The 20,897-nt window shown below is 39.9% G+C and overlaps 1 protein-coding gene across 3 annotated transcripts in view; it reads left to right on the top strand.

Moving 5' to 3' along the window:
• The first annotated feature begins 270 nt into the window (after positions 1-270).
• The window catches only part of LOC122668636 (E3 ubiquitin-protein ligase RNF25), a 30,240-nt gene continuing 9,613 nt past the window's right edge, over positions 271-20,897 (top strand). For 2 of the 3 annotated variants that reach the window (XM_043865182.1, XM_043865187.1), the window contains exons 1-5: positions 271-538; positions 1,014-1,052; positions 16,364-16,501; positions 18,911-19,050; positions 19,135-19,244. In XM_043865182.1, the coding sequence (XP_043721117.1) occupies positions 398-538; positions 1,014-1,052; positions 16,364-16,501; positions 18,911-19,050; positions 19,135-19,244 (568 nt within the window). In that variant the 5' untranslated portion in view covers positions 271-397. The remainder of the gene's footprint in view (positions 539-1,013; positions 1,053-16,363; positions 16,502-18,910; positions 19,051-19,134; positions 19,245-20,897) is intronic. The other variant, XM_043865177.1, reaches the window with a different exon arrangement.

Genomic DNA, 20,897 nt, shown 5'->3' on the forward strand with positions numbered 1-20,897 from the left:
AGAAAGATAAACAAAAAAAAAAATTTAAAAGAAATTGAATTTAAAAAGAGAGATAAGTGCATCATCATGATTTTTGTCTCAGTATATATTTTTGGCAAAAGACCTTGGGATCAGTCATCATATGCCTTGTGAGAGGGCGTAGGAAACACCACCAAGTAGAGATCTTTTTTCCATTTTTTATTTTCTTTTCTTGGCATTCAAACATTGTCTTGATTAGTAGAGCCTGTCTCATCGCTCCTACAGTTCTTCTCCCGGTCTTTTCGCTTTCTTCTTCTTGAAGGTTGCAAGATACTGCTGGTGAAGCGGTGTTTGGCTACTTAGGTTCGTGTTCTCTGTGCATCGGAAGCCAGGCACCTCCGATCACCCACCACCTGAGCTCCACTCGTTACGACTTTCGATGGCGGAGGAAGAAGAAGTGATCTTCGAAGTGGAAGCCCTTCGAGCCGTTTACGACGACGATTGTTTGGTGATACAGAGCTTCCCTCCTCATATCCATGTTCACATAAGGCCACGAACGGCTGATGATTCATCACAACAGGTAAGTGGATTTTCCATTTCATATGTTCCTTTTCCTCTTTTCCCCTTTTCAATTGCGTTTATTCTGTAATATCAATGGCGGTTCTCCTTTGTAAAATTTGATCACATTCTTTGTTTATTGATTCTGGTGGTAAAATTTTGTTTTTGATGTTGTTCCGTTTATATGGAAGTCGGAACTAAGCCTGTGTCTGTAAGGATGAAATCGTTCATATATATAATAATTTTCGCAAGATTAGTTTCCTATCCGTAAATTCAATGATTTCGCTTGCACGCACACGAACACGAACACGACCTGTACTGTCTTTCAATGTATAATCATTCTAACAGGGATTATATTTACCTCCTAGAAAGAAAGTAAACTGTTCTTATATCAGTCAAGTACTCTTTTAAGTACTATTACATTGGATTTTTTGTTTTGTAATATATCTACTTTTTGACTATGAGTTCCTTTTGTTATGTTCCTCCTCCCATTGCAGTTTGTGGAAGTTATTCTTGGAATACGAGCAGGTGCTGAGGTAAAAGCACTTACGATTCTAGAAGCATTTATAATGTTGAATTTCACTTGCAGTTAATATTTTTAGATGAACCTGCTTGTGGATAATGGTTATGTTGAAGCTTATTTGTAATATAGATGTCCACAATGTAACAGTTAGTGATTTACATATTGCATTTACTTAATGATAAATAGTAAATGGTATCTTCAACCCTGGATCCTCAGCACCTTTGCTTCCTGCCCCGTTTGATGGATGTGTGCTGCCTTTTACCTTTGTTCTATATACTTGGTGAAATACAAGGTTTCTGTTTCTTTCTCCATATTTAGGCCTTAGAAGCACCAGTCTGTGAACGGCTCTCATGGACAGGAAAATTGATTAAATTAAAATCTTTGAATGGGCTCCCCCTTCCCTCCTTTGATTAATTGATGAATTTTAACTAGGTGACTTCACAGTTGGCAGCCTTGATCAAACACAAGGGATTTCTTCGCAACATGAGAGAAGAACAACAATAGTTTTTCATTAATCAAAATTCATGTACAATGCTGCCCCTCTTACAAACTTATATCGAAAACTCAAAAATAGACTTAAACACTAAAGGCCTTACCCAATCCTTAACTAGTAAGGTAACCTAAACTGACTAAGAAACTGAATTAATAAAGAAAACTGATTCAAAACAGGACTGGACTTATAGAATCATAATCCAGCCTGACTAAAACACTCGGTAAGAATGAAAATAAAGAAATAAAGACACTAACTTGACTAATCCCGTATGCCTAGCTTCTAACCATATTATAGGCCTATTAAAGTGACCCATTACAATGAAAACCCTTGGACTAAAATCCAACACATATATAACCCAACCCAAAGCTTATTTCACTAAAATAAGCCCAATTCTATGATTTATCTGCATCACAAGGTCATCACTCAACTCACCATTTGGCATTGGGTTCCACTGGAATGAGGGTTTCAGAATGGAAGCAGGGCATCTTACTCGCCTTATGAATTGAGGAAATCCCCTAGGCCACTCCAATGATTCTTGCAACCGTCAGATTATATTGCTCCACACTTTTCTTATCTTTTAACGAAAGCTACCATTGGTTTATAATCTCACACTTTAGAGCTGATAATTATATATGCTTGTCCCGATATTTGAAAGAAAATTACCATTACTGTTACCTTTCCCCACCCCCCTCCAAAAAAAAAAAAAAAAGGAGAGAGAGAAGAAAAGAACAAGTAGTGAACTACATCATTGTTACAACATAGGGTTTCAAAACCCTAAGGTATGTTGTTTAGGGCCCAGTACCAAAAAATAAAATTCCTAATCTACAAATCAATGACAATTTTCTTAACTTCAAAATAGCTGTGGACTCTTTTGGAAGGGTAAATCAGACTATAGGACAGAATAGTAAACAACTAAACATAGTTGTTATGGGGCTGAGGTGACTCCACCGTTGGCAGTTTGACCTCTTCTGCTCCTCTTCTCCCCTTTCTTTTCTTTCTTGCTTTATTTTTTTTTTTCAAATTTTTTTCCTTTTATAAAGATGCAGTCTCATGCATGACAGTGCACTTAAGCTATGTACACACACTAATAAAAAAGTTAGAAATTTTTTTTTTTTTGCATTACATAAAAACTGAAAAAGACAGAATACACAAAGGCATGCACCTAGGTCACAAGCCTGACTAGGCGGACAAGGCAACGCCTTGTTGCCAATTGCCATGGTGGGCACCTTTGAGCAAACAGAAAGGCGTGAGCACGCCTAGTAGCTGCAAAAACACCTTGGCACCACTATAATAGTAAAATGATGTTGAAAGAAAGTGATGCAGTTGGGCGTAGGTTTAATTAGAGATAATAATGTAATTTTGTTTATTCTTTATCTTGTTAGAGAGTCATAGAGTTAGAATTAGAGTCCAATAATGTTTCAGTTTCAAGGTAAGATTATGATTATTCTAGGTCTTTAAATACATGCTGTAATAAGGGATTCGTTGGATTTGAAGGATTAAATGAAGAAAGTTGGTAATTGCTTACCTGCGTTCTGTGACCGCGCGCTCTCTCTTTCTGTTCTATTCCCTTTCCTTAATTGATTCAGCTCTTATTTCTCATCCAGGTAATCCTGCTCTTTTATCCCTCTCTTTCATCTTTTCTTTCTTAAATTATTATCTTCTGTTCTTTTCTTCTTTGCTGCTACTGTTTCCTTACCGGGTTGAAAAAGGGCTTAATCGATCTCTTTCAGAACTAACTTTTTTGATCTGCAATTTTGGGAATCAGTTCACATATTTGGGGGGAGTAACTCACTTGTTATTCATCTCCTAAAGTTTCCTCTCCTGCGAGAACCAGATCTTGGGTTATTTCTGAAGCTGCAACTACCGCCAGGTTCTGATTTCAGAATGGATATCTCAATTCGTAGTGGACGATTGGGGCAAAATCTTGCTGATTCAATAGGGTTTGATGATGCGATTTATTAAGTATTGAATTGATGGATTTCATCAGGGAGAGATTTCCCTTTTGAAGTGATTTTTTCCATTAGTTTCTTCTCCCTATCGTAATGTTGAAGAAGACCATGGTGATGGGTTGTTACTTGTTAAATGTCACCATAACCTCTCTTTTCCAAAATACTCGTGTTTCCTATTAATTCAAAGCTAGTTCATCCCTTATAATTGCTTCCAATTCTGTGGCAATACTTAAATTATATATACCTTTGTGTCCTATCCCACACCCGCCTTCCTAATAACCCTTAAAAATTCTGGTTATTTGCAATTGTGTCACTGCATCTAAGATTTGAAAACAAAAAGGCGTACCCAGTGCACGAGCCTCCAGCCACTGTGGGAAGCCTTACCCCTGCTTTCACAGAGAGGCTGTTTCCAGGCTCGAACCCATGACCACTGCATCTTAGATTTGAGTTATCTATTATTTGGATGGGCCCACAAACGATCCGAAATGGGTTTTGTAACCCCGGATCCACATCGGAAAGGCTTCTCTGGATTAAAACTAGAACTTGGGAAAGGGAAAAGTAACTCAGAAGAGAAGGGCTTAATAGTAATCAGTGAGTCTGTCCTTACGTGAAATATGAAAGTTGTCTCTTCAACCTCTTGACCAGAACAAACAGAGCTCTCTTCAGATTAATGGAACTTCATCAGCATTCAACCAAATGGTTCAAGATTCTACGATTAGAAAGGTAACCTAAGGTAATCTTGAATGCCATCAGTGGCAGATCTAGTTATCAGCTATTGGAATTATAATAAACATAGATGTCAAGACGTTTCCTAGGCGTCCAGGTGCCCTTTGCTGGAAGGGCGCCTTGACGCCTTGTTGATGTTGCCTTGATTTTTCCCTCCTCCAATGCCTAGAATTGTCTAGACACCATGACAACTATGATAATAAATCTCCAAAGTTGTCCTGATGCAGTAGTATTAGAGTGGTTGGATTGATACAACTGGGGTTTGGAAACCTAAGCCCAAATGAAACCGGCCAACCCGAGTTTTTGGACCAACAATGACGCAGGCGGAAAGGTTCAGATCTGTAATAGAGAGGACAGATCTAGTTTATAGGGAGGTTAGGGATAGGATAAAGGGAGAAGACAAGGTTTCAAGATCAGATTCTGATCTTGGATGAAGAGAGAAGAAGAGACAGGAGATGAGAGGGAGTATCGTCGTGAGAGAGAGAAGAGATTGAGAGGGGGAGAGAAAGAAGAGAAGACGTTGGGGAGAGGGCAGAGGGGAAGGGGAAAGACTCACCAAAAATGTGAGGGTGGGGGAGGGGTCTGCTTCAACGCAGGTCTGGTTACCAAGGCTCCAACTTTTGTTTCATTCAATAATTCAATTCAACATGTTACAAAAGGTTGGATACATGGGTATTTAAAGAAGAAAATGACTCTTGGACTTTAATAACTCCTGACTCTTGAACTTTAATAACTCCTAAAAACTAAAACCAAGAAACATTAATGACTAACACACTATTCTAAACTAATTAGTCACCTAGAAACTAACTCCAATAAAACGTTAAATTACCTAGAAATTAATACCAAGTAAAATTAATTACTTAACACAAACTCTTGGACTCCTACGTAGAAAACTTAAAAGACCCAACTTGAAAACTGAAAAGTCTAATTGAAGCACCTCGAAAAAAGAAATCAACTCATTAACTAAGCCTAGGAAAATGAAAAGACACTTTAAGAAAATTAAACTCAGGTTTGGAGGCTCTTTGGAGTTGACTTCATGGGCCCCGGCAGCAATAATATCACAGGGACTTACCCTGGCCAGCTTAACCCACGGCTGTGCTTATTTGACTCTAGTCCTTGGCTCTGCGGTTTGGGTCTAGTTCTGATGTGGAAAAAAACAGCATGAGGGATCTTCTTCAGGCTTGATACTGCATCAGACAAGGTTGGTAGGGGTTTATTAGCTACTTGGGGATATCTTTGTCATTACATTTTCTTTTGGTAGGACTTAGCCATACGTAGGAGTTGTTTCAAGTTTAGTTTCCTATTTTGTTTTAACTTCTTGGTTAAATAGATTTAGTTTTTAAGTAGGATTTCTTTTTTATTTATACCATGTAACCCATCGTTAGATGGAAGAAGGGAATGAATGAATTAATTTGAGTTTCGTGTGCTGCTAAGCTTGCTGGTTGGTAGTCTTCTTCTTCCCCTCTTCAAATCTGTTCTGAAATCTTCTTTGCAGGTGTGCTCTTCTCTTTGTTACTTTCTTCCTTATTCTCCTTGATGCGCTGTCTTAGTTCTTTACCTTCTTCACTGTTCTCTTTTATTCCTCTTAATACTTCTCTATTTATTGCTGATATTACCTTCCTTGGTGTTATAATTGTCAAGGCGTCTCCTAGGCTGGCGCTTTGGATGCCTTGGTTGCCTTGTTGGTTTCGCCTTCCGTCCAGGCCCCCTCCAATGCCTTGGGTCGCCTAGATTCTGTGACAACTGGGTTTGCTGTTACTGTTACTGCTGGATTTGGAAGAAGCTGTTAGAACTCCCTAGTTATTAGCACTTCCAGCCTAAGATTTCGGACCTCAGGTGTCCACCCTAGGGCTACTCATACCCTTGAGTCTCATTCCCGAAATCCCTTTCTGCTGGGATTTACATCCTTACAGCTCTGCAACTAAAAGCAGATCTAAAATTACCTCCAGAGTTAGTCTCGGTGAATATTTTATTTATTTATTATTTTACAGATTGTTTAATCGAGTAACTGTTGATTGGAGTTCAGAGGATTGTGGAGTAACAACCATGCCCTAAAGTTTTGAGTTGATCGGTGCAGTGTGGACTGAGTTCTACTGCCTGAACTCCTCGCTGGTTCTACCGTCCTGTTTTTAAGGTCGAGAGGTAGGAGACGATCACTCCTCCCCTCTCGATAGTTCTAAATTCAATGTTAAATCTGTGTCATCCTTGCTTGAATCTGTTTTGTTTCGTCATATTTCTTGGTGTTTGCGTTAACACATTATTTCTTTCCTTATTGTTAATTCCAGAAATACCCCTATACTTAAACACTTGTTTCCATTTGAGTCTTGATTCTGTGTCTTATACCAAAAGAGTCCCACACTGTTCATAGTATTTACATTCTGCCACTCAATTCTTGATTTGAGTTATTTAGAGTTTGGTGGGCCCATAGTGACCCCAACCTTAGGTTTCGACTCTGGGTTCGCATCATGTCCTGGGGAGAATGAACGGTGCAGGTTTGCAGACAAGGTTGTAACTCAACAGCTCAACACAGAGGTTGTCTTTCAAGCCCAGCTTCTAGGGTTCTGATTTCCTAGGGAGGTGTGTACCTTGCCCAAAATTTCTGGTCAGAAGACCCAGGGAAGAGGTAGTGTCAACATCTTTTTCCTCAGTCCGTACTACCACATAACAGAGAACAGTAGAACACAGAATCAAATAACACAGTGTAGCAGCGGCGGTAATAGACTCAGATAGATAACCAGCAGAGTCATCAAACAGTCTGACTTGTTATCTGTTGCAGTCCATGGCAAGAAAGCCTTAGGAAAATAAAGAATCAGCAGCAGAGAAACTAAGCATTAAGATCCAGGATGTGACCCTCGGTAGTCCACACAATCACAGATTGGAATTGCTATCCTGCAATCTATTGACTTCTCATCCATTAAAAATCACATATTCTGCAGCACAATGCTGATATAAATCCATACTTATGGACTGACTTGTTCCCTAACCTCCTAAATTGACAAACTACTAAGCATAGTTATCAAGGCGGGAAGGCGACATGGGGTTTTAGAGGGTAAAAAATTAAAGTGACACCGCCATGGCGACCAAGGATCCTGGACGCCATGGGGTCGCCTTGATAACTATGCTACTAAGTAGCTTTTGTATGAACTTCATGAACTGTAATAGAAACTATATCTGCTAGAACTGAATAAAATAAAATCCCATATAAAATCTGTTATCCCTCCAGATGGGCTTATAAAGTTTGCCATTTTACAATGAAAATCCCTTAATCACAAGCCCGACATCTATACTAACAGCCCATAGCCCAATCCAAGGCTTAAGCAAGTTCTTTAATGGAGGCCCCAATCCACCGCTCACATACCCAGGTGGCCATGCCATCTCTTACTGGGAGCCAATGAAGGGATGTATCTTCCATTCTTCCCATTTGCCTCTCTTAGTCCTCAACTTTGTTGTTTGTACATTAATTATCTTCTCATACCCTTCGACATCATCTGGCATAGAATATAGACCGACAGGTTTGATCAAAGTTCCAAATTTCGGTTTCGAACACCAAAATATACCGCCAAAATGATCGAATTATGCCACCGAACTATTGTCCATTTTGGTGAGAAAAAAAAGAAGGTTGAAGATCCCTCAATTCACAAGTCATTTTGTTAAATATTTTGTCGAAATTTCGGTATTATGTTCTCCTTGATGTCTTGTAAATAGCTCCGAACTTGTATCTAGACCCATGTGTAGAAATCATTTTGATAAATGAATAAAATTCTGTTACTGCGTGGTATTAAATAAATAGAAAAGGGTCTGGCTGATTGTCATCCATTGGGTGCCAATTGAAGTATTAACCTTAGTTTCAATATCGGGAGTTACCCATTTCGTCCATCCTGGGTCTAAACACATGGATAGGGCAAAACGGTCATTTGAGATTAAGTTCAAACTCCTGCCCTGGGGGGAAGTAATGCAAGGCTGGAACAAAGTTTAATGCTGATTTGGTCTTCAAAATACTAGGCAACATTGAAGAACTTGTAGCAGATCACACAATAAAATTGATTGAAATAGAAACAAAGAAGAAAATAGAGAAGAAGGATAGGATTGGATTGAGTATCTCATTCTCTCCCTGGTCTCTCACCCACGGCCTCTCACCATATTTTGGTCTCACCCCAATGGCAGCTCACCATACTCTCTCACAGAGTAAAGCACAAGGCTATGTATTTTTTTTTCTCAATCTCATTAATCAAATTCGTTATTCGTGTACAAGGCTGTAGCTCCTTATATAGAAGACTTAAAAACAGACTCAAACACTAAAAAGGAAAGGCCTTACACAATCCTTAAATAATAAGGTATCCTAAGTTGACTAGGAAAATGAAATATTGAAGAAAACAGACTCAAAATAGGACTCTAACTAAACTAATGAAGTAAATCCCGTTTTCCTCCTTTCTACCCATATTTTAAACTCATTAAGTTGGCTAATTACAAAGTAAACCAATGGGATCAAAAGCCTAACACCTACATAACCGAACCCAAAGCTTATTTTCAATAAAATAAGCCATTTAGGTGACTTATCTGCATCAATTCTCCCCTGCTTGAAAAAAATACTCGCCCACGAGTTTGGTAGAGATGCTCCATTGAACCAACAAAAACCTGCCACATCATCAGACCAGGCTGCCACTCACAGCAGTTGAATCCCACAACTACACGGGGGCTGGTTTTGGGGCTTGTTCCTGTGGCTACACGTGGAATTTTCATCTACATCAATTTTCCCCATCTTGAAAAAAAACTTGTCCTCGAGTTTGGTAGAGATGTCGAATCTGACTTCAGTGGAAAGTCTCCATCTGCCGTCCTTCCATGGCTCTAATACCAAATAATGTAAGGCTGGATCACAAAGGACCTATCCCCGGGCAAGATATTCTTGGACAAAGTTTAATGCTGATCTCTTTGCCCATCCCTCTTCAGCCATCTTTTCTTCACCTTCTTTTTAGTATAACTCTGTTTTTCTCTATTTTGTTTTGTCTGGATCCATGTAGCCGACTCCATTAAGTTGGGATAAGGCTGAGTTTGTTGTTGTTGTGGTCTTCAAAATACTAGGCAACAATTGAAGAACTTGTAGCAGATCACACAATTAAATTTATTGAAATAGACACAAAATAGAGAAGAATGATAGGATTGTATCGAGTATCTCACTCTCTCGGGTCTCTCACCCACGGCATCTCACCATATTTTGGTCTCACCAATGTCATCTCACGATACTCTCACAGAGCAAAGCACAAGGCTGTGGTTTTTTTCCCCTCAATTTCATTAATGACATTAGTGTATAAGGTTGTAGCCCCTTATAAATTTATATAGAAGACTCAAAAACCGACTCAAAATAGGACTTTAATTAAACTAATGAAGTAAATCCCTTTATTTTCCTACTTTTTACCCATATCTTAGGTTCATTAAGTTGGCCAATTACAAAATAAACCCACCTACATAACCCAACCCAAAGCTCATTTTCAATAAAGTAAGCCATTTAGGTGACTTATCTGCATCAGGAAGATTATTTGGAGCTAAAGAGTAGAGTTGTAAATCTGCCTACAAAAACCCTCTCCCCCATCATTTTCCTTCTTCGTTCTTACTCAGTTGTCTTTCACTTTTCCAAACCCTCATGGCAAGAGCTGGATTCATCTTCTCCAGCATACTCAACCAAAAGAGAAAATGCACTCCACAGGTGGAGATTGACTTCGAAGCGAAGAGGCTTCTCTGTGTATGCTGCAACAGGTTATTGGATAGGCGTTTAATGAATTAGTTGATGTGGGAAGTCTGGATTTTAGCAGCTCTCCCAGCACAATCTCAACTTAGAAACATAGATTTCATGCATTTCAATCAACTTTAATCCTGGTAATGACTGACAAAACCATGAGTTATTTTCTCGAGTAGTCCTCACTCCTCAGTGGGGTCAATAATGGCCTGAGCACTGCAGTCACCGGCGCCATACCTTGGGAATAGGAAGGAGGAGAGCTCTAGTCACTGTTGAAGGGGGTATGGGTTTTCCACCTTGCTCCAAGCAAGGTGCATTTCCGTTATATCCTCCAACCCAGGATTGGCAGTAGAAATTGTTGTTTCCCACCCCCCCTGCCACTATTAACCCATGGTGTAAAATCTCAAAAAGTTACCCATAGCCGAGAGACAGCAGAGGTGGAGGGTTAAGAAGTGGAGTTAAAACTTCATTGACACTCAAATGGGTGACAAATGACAATCAAATTTTCCCAAAAGAAAAAGAGACCTATCCAGAACTCTAGTTTGACGTAAGTGGATGCCCTATGAGTTTAGTTTTTAGGTTAGAGCTGCAAGGAAAAGAAGAGAAGGTTGAAGAAGAAAGAGGAAGATAAGAGAGGAAGAAGGAAACAAGGGAGAAGAGAAGAAAGTGTTACGGTTGTAAGAGTTGTGTGTGAGAGTCTTCTCCACACAGCTATATTGATTCATTGATAATAATAAACATATTATATCCACCTCCCTAGGGAGGTAAAATGTAAAAAAGGAAAAGATAAAGAAAATACATAATAGGACTGCTAGAACTTAACCAGTTCCTAAAATACCCTTAGACCAAAACATCTAATAACTTTTAACACTCCCCTTCAAGCTGGAGAATAAATATCATGCATTCCCAGCTTGCATAAAAGAGTACCGAACTAAAGGGAGGTAAGCCCTTTGGTGAAGATGTTTGCCAATTGATCACCAGTCTTCACAAAGGGAGTACAAATGCAGCCAGAGTCTATTTTCTTCTTGATGGAGTGTCGATCCACTTCAATATGCTTGGTTCTGTCATGTTGCATTGGGTTGTGAGCAATACTGATTGTTGCCTTGTTGTCCCAGTAGTAGTCTCATAGGGCCTTCAGTATCAAAACCCAATTCATGAACTAGTCTTTTCAACCATATGAGGTCACATACTCCATGAGCCATGGCCCTAAATTTTGCCTCTGCACTGGATTTAGTTACAATAGACTATTTTTTACTTCTCCATGTAACCAAATTACCCCCCCCACAATGATACAATAGCCTGAGGTAGATCTCCTGTTTGTGATGGATCTAGCCCAATTGACATCAGTAAAACCTTCCACTCTCAAGTGATCATGCATGGCATACAACAGTCCTTTCCCTGGAGATGACTTCCAATATCTGAGAATACGATATACAACATCCAAGTGGCCACTTGTAGGAGCATGCATAAATTGACTCACCACTCCCGTTGCATATGAAATATTTGTGCGTGTTATGGAAAGATAGATAAGTTTCCCCACTAACCTCTGAACTTTCCCGCATCAACAAGAGAGGGACCACAATCTTCTCCTAGTTTGTGGTTTTGCTTAATAGGGGAACTTGTTGGTTTGCAACCTAACATTCCTGTCTCTGTTAACAAATCAAGAACAAACTTCCTTTGACATATGTTGATTCCTCTCTTGGACCTTGATACTTCAATCCCTAAGAAGTACTTTAAGTGGCCCAGATCTTTGTTTTCAAACTGTGAGGCCAGTAGATCTTCAGTTTGTCTATCTCAGCTATATCATCACCAGTGACAACAATATCATCAACATAGACAATAAGGGCTGTAGTGGTACCATTGCCCAACTTGGTAAAGAAAGTATGGTTTGCTTGACTTTGGGAAACCATGCCTTTGGTGACTGTTTGAGAAGAGACACTTTCCCTTCAGCAGAAGATATTTTGAAACCTAATGGAGTTTGCATGTGCACTTCCTCTTCCAAGTCACCATGAAGGAAGGCATTCTTGACATCTCATTGGTATAATAGCCAATCTTTATTGGCAACCAATGATAAAAGGACTCTTATAGAGTTGTGCTTAGCTATAGGAGCAAATGTCTCCTGATAGTCAATTTCATAGACTTGACTGTACCCCTTGGCCACCAACCTTGCTTTGTATCGCTCAACAGTATCATCAAATTTATACTTGATTGTGTAGACCCATCTGCATCCAACTGGGACACGGCCCTTGGGAAGATCCACCAATTGCCAAGTACCATTCTTCTCAAGAGCCATCATCTCCTCAGACATAGCTTGTCTCCACTTTGGCTCAGACATAGCATCAGTAACATTCTTGGGAATAGAAGCAGTAGAGAGAGCAGCAATAAAGGCAAGACCTGTAGGAGAAAGAGCATCATAGGAAACAAACTGGGCTACAGGATTCGTACAAGCTCTTTTCCCTTTCCTAACAGCAATAGGAAGGTCTAAATCAGATGGAGGAGAGGGGATGTCACCTGATTGCGGAGAATGAATCTCAGGATGTGGATCTGGATCCAAAGAGGACTCTTGGCAGGTCTTCTTTCCTTTACTTTGCAAGCTTTCATTTTTTTGTACTTAATGTGGTTATCCTTCTCCTTCTTATTACCAGAACCACTTTCAACCAATTTAGTATTCCCACCTAATTGATCATCAGTATCAGCCACATCCACATCCACAGTCCTGTGTTTCTCAATGTCAAGCATAAAAGGAGAGATAGGGAAAGGAGAATGAAGAAAATCAGAAAATCAGAATCAACAACCTATTCACTTCCACAATTTTCCCCCTGAAGAGGATGATGAGAAGGAGCAAAGAAAGGAACAGATTCAAGGAAGGTGACATCTTTGGAGAGAAGACATCGACAAGAAGAAGGATGATAATTCTTGTAGCCTTTGGAAGTAGAACACCCAAGAAAGAGACACTTGAGGGGTTTGGGCTCAAGCTTAGTGCGATGGGATTTGTCAACCTGTACATAACAAACACAACCAAAGACTTTGGGAGGAAGGGAGAAAGCAGAAACCCGTGGAGATAAGGGTTCTAAGGGAGATTTGGAACCAAGGAGTTTGGTAGGCATGCGATTTATGAAAAAAGAAGCAGTGAGAAGGGCTTCAGACCAGAAGGTCTTAGGAACATGCATGCCAAAGAGAAGACTCCGAGTGACCTCCAATAAATGACGGTTTTTCCTCTCAGCTACCCTATTTTATTGGGGTGTGTCAACACACGCTAGCTGATGGATAATGCCGTTGCCAATAAAAAAAGGATTGGAGACCACTAAACATGTACCCCCCTTTGTCAGAACGAACATTTTTTATTCAAGTATCAAATTGAGTAAGAATCATCTAATAAAAATTCTTAAATGCATCACATACATCACTTTTATGCTTCATAAGAATAGTCCAAGTAGCACGAGAAAAATCATCAACAAAGGAAACAAAGTACCGATAACCAAATAATGAGGTAGTAGGGGAAGATCCCCAAACATCTGTTTGCACAATATGAAAAGGAAAAGCAGATCTATTACCATGATATGGATAAGGTGAATGACAAACAGTGTTTGACAAACATACATGGTTTACATTTAAAAACATGAGAAGAGGCAATGGAAGAAAAGAGGTGAGGTAATTGTTTCCTCATTATAACAAAAGATGGATGGCCAAGATGACTATGCCATAACATAACAGAATCCACAGAACTACTATCATTACATCCACACATATAGGACTGAGCTGAGGGCAAAAAAGGTTCAAAAAGATAAAGGCCTTGCTCCTCACGACCACTGCCAATAATCCTCTTTGTCACCAAATCCTGAAATAAACAATGAGAAGGAAAAAAAAGTGACAACAATTCAGAGATTTTGTCAAATGACTCACAGATAGAAGATTAAGAGTAAGGTTAGGAACATGAAGAACAAAAGTAAGGGAAATAGATGATGTAACAGGAATACTGCCTTTACTAGAGATGGAGGAAAGGGAGCCATCAGCTACCCTAACCTTATCCTTACCAGAACAAATGGTATAGGAATCATGATAATGGGACGTACCAGTCATGTGGTCAGTGGCACCAGAGTCAATGACCCAAGGTTGGGCTGCAGTAGAAGTTGAGGTGGAGACCTGCAAAGCTGAGGAGGACGAGGAGCTAGCCACTTTGGGTGTAGGAGATGTGCTCAGTTGTGACATGACCCTGCGAAACACTACATCTGCCAAAGTGGAGTCATCTGGTGTAGCATCTGCCTCAGTCATAACAGAGTGTGCTCCTCGAGCTCCCCTTCTGCGGCCATCACGAGCACCACCTCGTGTACCAGGAGGATGGCCATGAAGAGTCCCACACCTATCCTTGGTGTGTCCAGATCTCCCACAATGATCACATTTGAACCTGTCTCTACCACCTCCATTAGCACCACTTGTCTCTACTGCTCTGTCTTCCTCATGATTAGGCCCATGGCCTCTTCCATCTCCACAGGTGTCCTGAAAAGAACTAGAATTGAGAGGTGACCTCTCAAGAGATGATGCTGGTGCTGGTTCCATAGCAACATGCCGAGTCTCCTCATTTTGTAAGTAGCTACAAACCTCATCAAGAGATGGAAGAGGAGACCGGACCAAAATCTGGAGCCTAATTGGATCATACTCAGGATTCAGGCCACCAAATAAAGTGAAAACACTCTCCTTTTCAAGAGTGCGATGTACCTTTGCTTCATCTTCTGGGTTAGTCAATTGAAGATCCCCGTAGTGGTCATACTCCTCCAAAAGACTAATGTAAGCATTGTAGTACTCGGAAATGGTTCTATCACCTTGCCTCATTGAGTTAATATTTTTATGAAGCTAATAGACCTTAGCAAAGTCACCAACTCTGTCAAATGTCTGGGAGACACTGTCCCAAATTGCCTTGGCAGTCTCTTTTCTCATAAACCTTCTCCCAATCTCGGGCTTCATGGAGAAGATGAGTCATGTCATAACCGTAAAATTTTCGGTCTCCCATTTCGTATAAGTAGGGGAGCCAGCCTCTAGGGCTTTAATTGCACCAATAATATACCCAGGCTTCCCTTTGCTCCTAAGAGAAAGCTTCACTGAATTTGACCAGTCTAAGTAATTAGTGTTATCAAGCTTCACAATGGAAATCTGTGGGTGTGAGTTCTCATAAACAACCTGAGGATTTGTTGGTGTTACAGTGGACTGTGAATCAGCCGTACCAAGCACAGATGTATCCGAATCAGGCATATTGGCAGGGAAATGGCATTTGACCATAAACAAGAACACCAAAGACAAGTGGGGAGTACACACTCAACCCAAATAAACAGATTGGTGTCTTGCACAACTGGGGAGTAACCTCTACCCACACATAAGCAAGAAATCCAACAAACAAAATAGGATAACACACCGCCTAAGCAGTTCCAGCAGTAAGTCCTTAAGAAGGACTGAACTCAAGCACCTCTAGTGCATCTCAACATCATTCCAGCTGGCAGCCACTTCATAATCAGTAAAAAGAACTTCCATTCCAGCAATAATCCACCGCACAATCTGCAGGAAAAAACAGCAAAAGAGCTCCAACTAGTAACCTTAAAATGTAACAACATGTAAACAATTCTCAAACCTTCCATTCTCAGAAGCTTATAACCATCCAATGTGTTGGCTGTTGAAGATAAAAGGCAAACAAGCAGCAGAAATAGAGCAGGCAGTACTGTTGTAGCAGCCGCAGGTCGAGCTATGCTCCTCAGACTGAGACTTGCTTCAACCGAGTGCTAGGGGGGAAGAAAGGAGGCCTCTAGGCGATTCAGATGCAGCAAACCTTACCCAAAAAGTTGAGGGAGAAGGAAAAAACAAGAAGCTGTATGGAGAAGCTGGTGGTAACTTGAGAAGCAGAACCTGGAGCTTCAAACTTCTGCAGCTTCAAACTTCATATGTTGGTTCAAGAATAGAACTCCAAGAGGTGTATTACTTCATATTGTACAGCTTCTAATGGAACCCTCTATCCTTTTAGGGTTCCAAAGAGAGGTGAAAGATAAAACTGAGTAGCCGACTCTCAAACCAGAAAGCTTTGCTCTGATACCATGCTAAGTGTTTAGGTTAGAGCTGCAAGGAAAAGAAGAAGAAGGTTGAAGAAGAAAGAGGAAGATAAGAGAGGGAGAAGGTGTTATGGTTGTAAGAGTTGTGTGTGAGAGTCTTCTCCACACAGCTATATTGATTCATTGATAATAATAAACATATTACATCCACCTCCCTAGGGAGGTAAAAGGTAAAAGAGGAAAAGAGAAAGAAAATACATAATAGAACTGCTAGAACTTAACCAGTTCCTAAAATACCCTTAGACCAAAACATCTAATAACTCTAAGTCTCTAACACTATGACTCTAATTAATTGCCTTTTGTACTTATATCTTATTGTCTTTCCTGTGGCAGTACCCTAAGGAACCACCTCATATTGATATTATAGAATCAAAGGGCCTTGATGGGAAACGTCAAGCACATCTGTTTACTAGTATTCAGGACAAAGCTCGTGAACTCTCCTCATGTCTAATGCTTGTAGCACTTTGTGAGGTAACTATCAGTTCTACTAATATCTAGAAAAACTGAATGATTTGGGAAGTGATCTACTTTAGTTGAAGATGGGGCTAGACTGAGGAATACCATTTTGAGTGTATAGGTTATTATGTGAAGTAATTTATGTATTTGCTAAATTTTCTCTCATACTCATTGATGCTGGCACCATTCCTGTAGGATACATTTTTTACCGATCAAACCCTTTCCATATCAGTACTTCGCAAACAGTAGTGTATTTATATGATGGTTTATGGTGTTTAAAAGTTGGACTCTGATGAACATGTTCTGAACTGCCCATGAAATTGGATTTTATATATATATATATATATATATACACATATACATATATATATATTTTTTGTGTGTGTGGGTATGTAGGGAAATATTCATCTTCTAATGAGACTTGGGAAATCTCCAATTGTAAAATGTTGTCATATGATGCTCAATCTTATCAATGAAGTGGAACATTACTTCTTACCAATAATGATACAGGGAAATAAGAGAAATAAATAAAGGGATATTCTCCGTGTAACCAAGGCATGGTTACACTAAGCCTGTCACCATCGGATGTGGATCTATAAGACAGGTTAAATACAACTTTTTTTGTAATACCATTTATGCCTTCCCACAGTATGAAGAAGACTTCTCGCCCTATTATATGAAGGAGGGCAATTCGGTATGGTGACAGGTTCAGTGTAACCAACCGTGGTTAGACAAAGCACGACCCAAAATATGTTTGGGAAAATACCAACAAACAAGTTCATAGACAATCTTCAGTGAAACAGGTGTAGTAGTCGAATATAGCCTGGCTGGCACCTTTCCAGTTAACAAATTGAGACAGATGCAAGAAGCAGTAGTGCTGCAACACAACTCCTAAAAATTTCATAAAATTCAGACGTTGATCCTTTTTACCCTTACTGTCTTTGTGCATTTATCATCATTCTTCCAAATAATAGTCAAACTTGCTAAGAATTAGCATCCTGAAAGTTTTGACCTCATAGTTCCTCTTGGACTTTAACCTTTGTTGCTTTCTTCTTTTTATTTTTTGCGCGGGGGGGGGGGGAGGACCCAATTGCATTTGTGCATTCGTCTCCAAACCAATTTTCAGAAACCTGACCTGTTTGTTGACCCATCAATGATGACGGCCTGGCCTGGGTTGGGACAATGAAGTGTATCTCAATGGTTTTGCTTGCCTTGATTTGAAACTATAATGGGTTTAGTTATAGCCCCACTTCTGGGTGTGATCTGTTAGTGTTCCTGCTGTCCAGGCCATGGATTCAGTCATTTTGGTTATATGTTGCTCACTAAGTCAATAGGTTTGAAGGAAAGTGGGTCATGTGACTGTTGACCAAATTTGACATGCGGCCTATCTTGAGAATTTCTCATTTATCCATTGTTAACTATTTATCCACCCGTGTCCCCCTTTGGATAGTCCGCCATGTTAGAGCTCCTATATGATATACATATTGTTTCATCCGTTTCCTACAAGGTCGGCCTTTTAGAAGAAGCGGTTTCTACATGGTATCAGAGCAGGCAGGGGTCACGGTATCGAGTCCCCCTGGGAGGGGGCAGGTGTTAAATTATTTATCCACCCGTGTCCCCATTTGGATAGTCTGCCGTGTTAGAACTCCTGTATGATATACATATTGTTTTCTCCCTTTCCTACAAGGTCGGCCTTTTAGAGGGAGCGGTTTCTACACCCAATGATCAGAATAGCCAGATCATTAGTCCACATGGCAGAAAAGATGTATGTTGGAAGACCTCACTTGCTGTTGGCGTAATGTGGGATCCTTTAGATATGTCATGTTCCTTTTTTTTTTCCTCCCTATCTCTCTCTCTACCCACCTCTCCTTTTGGGTGAGTGTGTTATTGTTTCTAGTTAATCAAACACCTGAGATAAACTGATAAAGCTTGGCTAAGTTGAGTAAAAAGAGCGAAGAGGTCTCCTACATTGAACTGGCACAAGCCATCACATATCTAATGAGACTCAACGCTCACTATCCCCTCAAAAGGGGGAAAAAAAAAGGAGAAAAAATTCTTAAAAAAAACCTGAGAGCCACAAGGAAATCTATCCCACTAATTTTCTTTCAATGGATAAAGTCTACCAAAATAATAACCTTCCCCCACCCACCCACCCACCCACCCCCCCAAAGAAGCTCTCAATTAGGACAAATGCGAACATAACTGATTCCTTGGTAATCAGTTTCATTGTGTTTAACATAGATGTTATTACAGTAATTGGGCTTGGATCATGGATGTTATTGGCCGATCATGATACTCAAAAGTAATGCAGCTCAGTAAGTCAGGCACATTGGAAACTTGAGGTCCTATTTACTTAATCATAATCATATATAAATTGGTTGCAATATCTATGCCATGTATATTGATTAATTGAAGTGCAACTAGGAAGCAGTGGAGATGCTTTCTAACATGAATCATCCTGATGGAGATTGCTCGTTATGTCTATATCCCTTGGTTCCAGAAGATAAGGGAACTGCTTTATTGCCATTTATGAAGCTGATGTCCTGTTTTCACTGTTTTCACAGGTAAAATTTGAGTTTCTTATTTCTCCTAAATTGTGCTTCTGTATCAACTGAGTTAGAAGTTCACAAGTTGCTATTATTTTGCAGCGAATGCATTACTAGATGGTGGAAGTGGCTCAAAGAGCAAAATACAACGAGCTCAAACAATTCTTCGGATTCAACTACCCTTCCTTCCAGAGATTTAGGACGCTCACAAGGTATCGCAAAGGGTTTTTTAGCGGATAAAACACAAAAGTTTGTTGGGCAATAATACAACAATTTGCTAAGTCTATGTTCTATTTCGTATGAACTTATTTCCTTAATTTGAAGATTCTTAAAAGCACTTCAACTTTATAATCATATATCAGGAGAAACCTAGGAAACATCTTTCTTCGAAGATAATTTATACTTGTATTTTGGGTATGACCGTTGTACTGTTGTATTATAAAAATCATTTATATCATATCCTCTAAGTTTTGACATTTATGTTTTAAAGGGAAAGGCAGGCAGTCTACAACATAGTTGTCACGGTTTCTAGGTGATCTAAGGCATTGGAGGGGGCCTGGACGCAAGACGACAACAAAGCGCCTCGACGCTGGTGAAAACCCGGGTTGGAATACCCTTATTGGGTTGCTTGGGTGCACACCTAAGCAAGGACACACTCAAATCCAAGGTTAAGTGGCAAAACAATAAATAAATCATGTTTACATAGGGGGTGGTAATTCTGTAAATAAGTTGAAGTCCATAAGGGAGTGGGAGAATTGTACTCTACTAGAACTCCAAATATAGGCATAGGAATATAACATACGAAGTATTATAGAGGGTAAACTAGGAACTAGAAAGAAAAATAGGACAAAGAGGAATTAGAAGGAGGAGGGAGGGCAATAGTGGAAATAAGGGTTTAAATAATCAGAATTACAAAATCGTGAAAAGGGCTTACGACACCAGATAGCCAGCGGAAACTCTGCTGGTTTCGAAGGATACAACTCACTAACCTTTGATCTGTTCAATCTGAAATTTCAGGTGTTGGTTCATACCATCTAGGGCTCTTAGAAGCACTCAACAACAGATCCAATATTTCAGTGGATACTGTGCTGGTTTCGAAGGATACAACTCATTCACCTTTGATCTGTTCAATCTGAAATTTCAGGTGTTGGTTCGTAGCATCTAGGGCTCTTAGAACTTAGAAGCACTCAACAGCAGATCCAATATTTGGGTATTGTGCTGATAATCAATGACTGAAACAGGCCTGGGTGGTGGATCACAAACCAGGTCTGAATCTGATTGTGAAACTCACAGCAAGACAGTTGAATGGGAAGGGGAGACTACTGTTTGAATCACTCAGGAAAACAGAGAAGAAATAGTAAAAGAAATTGCAGATAGGAAGAAGAAGGTATACGAGAGAGAGGGAAATCGCAGGAAGCAAGGAGGGGGGGGGGGAGGAAGCTCGCACAAACACCACATGCCACGCAAGCACAGCCAATTGAAGGATACAATTCACTCGGTTTTCAATCTGCCCAATGAATTGGGTTACAAGCATATATATATAAAATGCAATTAAGAGTTCCTAATTGAAGTCTAAAACAACAATAGAATTAAAACCTATCTCCTATTTACTTCTTAAAACTTAGACTAATAAAAATAGAAACTCAATAAAACTCAAATTGGAAATTTCCCTACATGTCTCATAGCTATCTCGAAATAAAAGATTACATACCTTTCCCAAATAAAATAAATCCTAAATATCCTACTGAACCAGAACATGGTTGGGACCCGGTTCATCTTGGTTTGGGTTCTCAAACGGGTTTGGCCCTGCTCATGGAACAGCTCCTGCATCAGAGGTCTAGGCGTTGATGCCTTGACTAGTATGG

Source organism: Telopea speciosissima, chromosome 1 (assembly GCF_018873765.1).
Source record: "Telopea speciosissima isolate NSW1024214 ecotype Mountain lineage chromosome 1, Tspe_v1, whole genome shotgun sequence".
Lineage (NCBI taxonomy): Eukaryota > Viridiplantae > Streptophyta > Magnoliopsida > Proteales > Proteaceae > Telopea > Telopea speciosissima.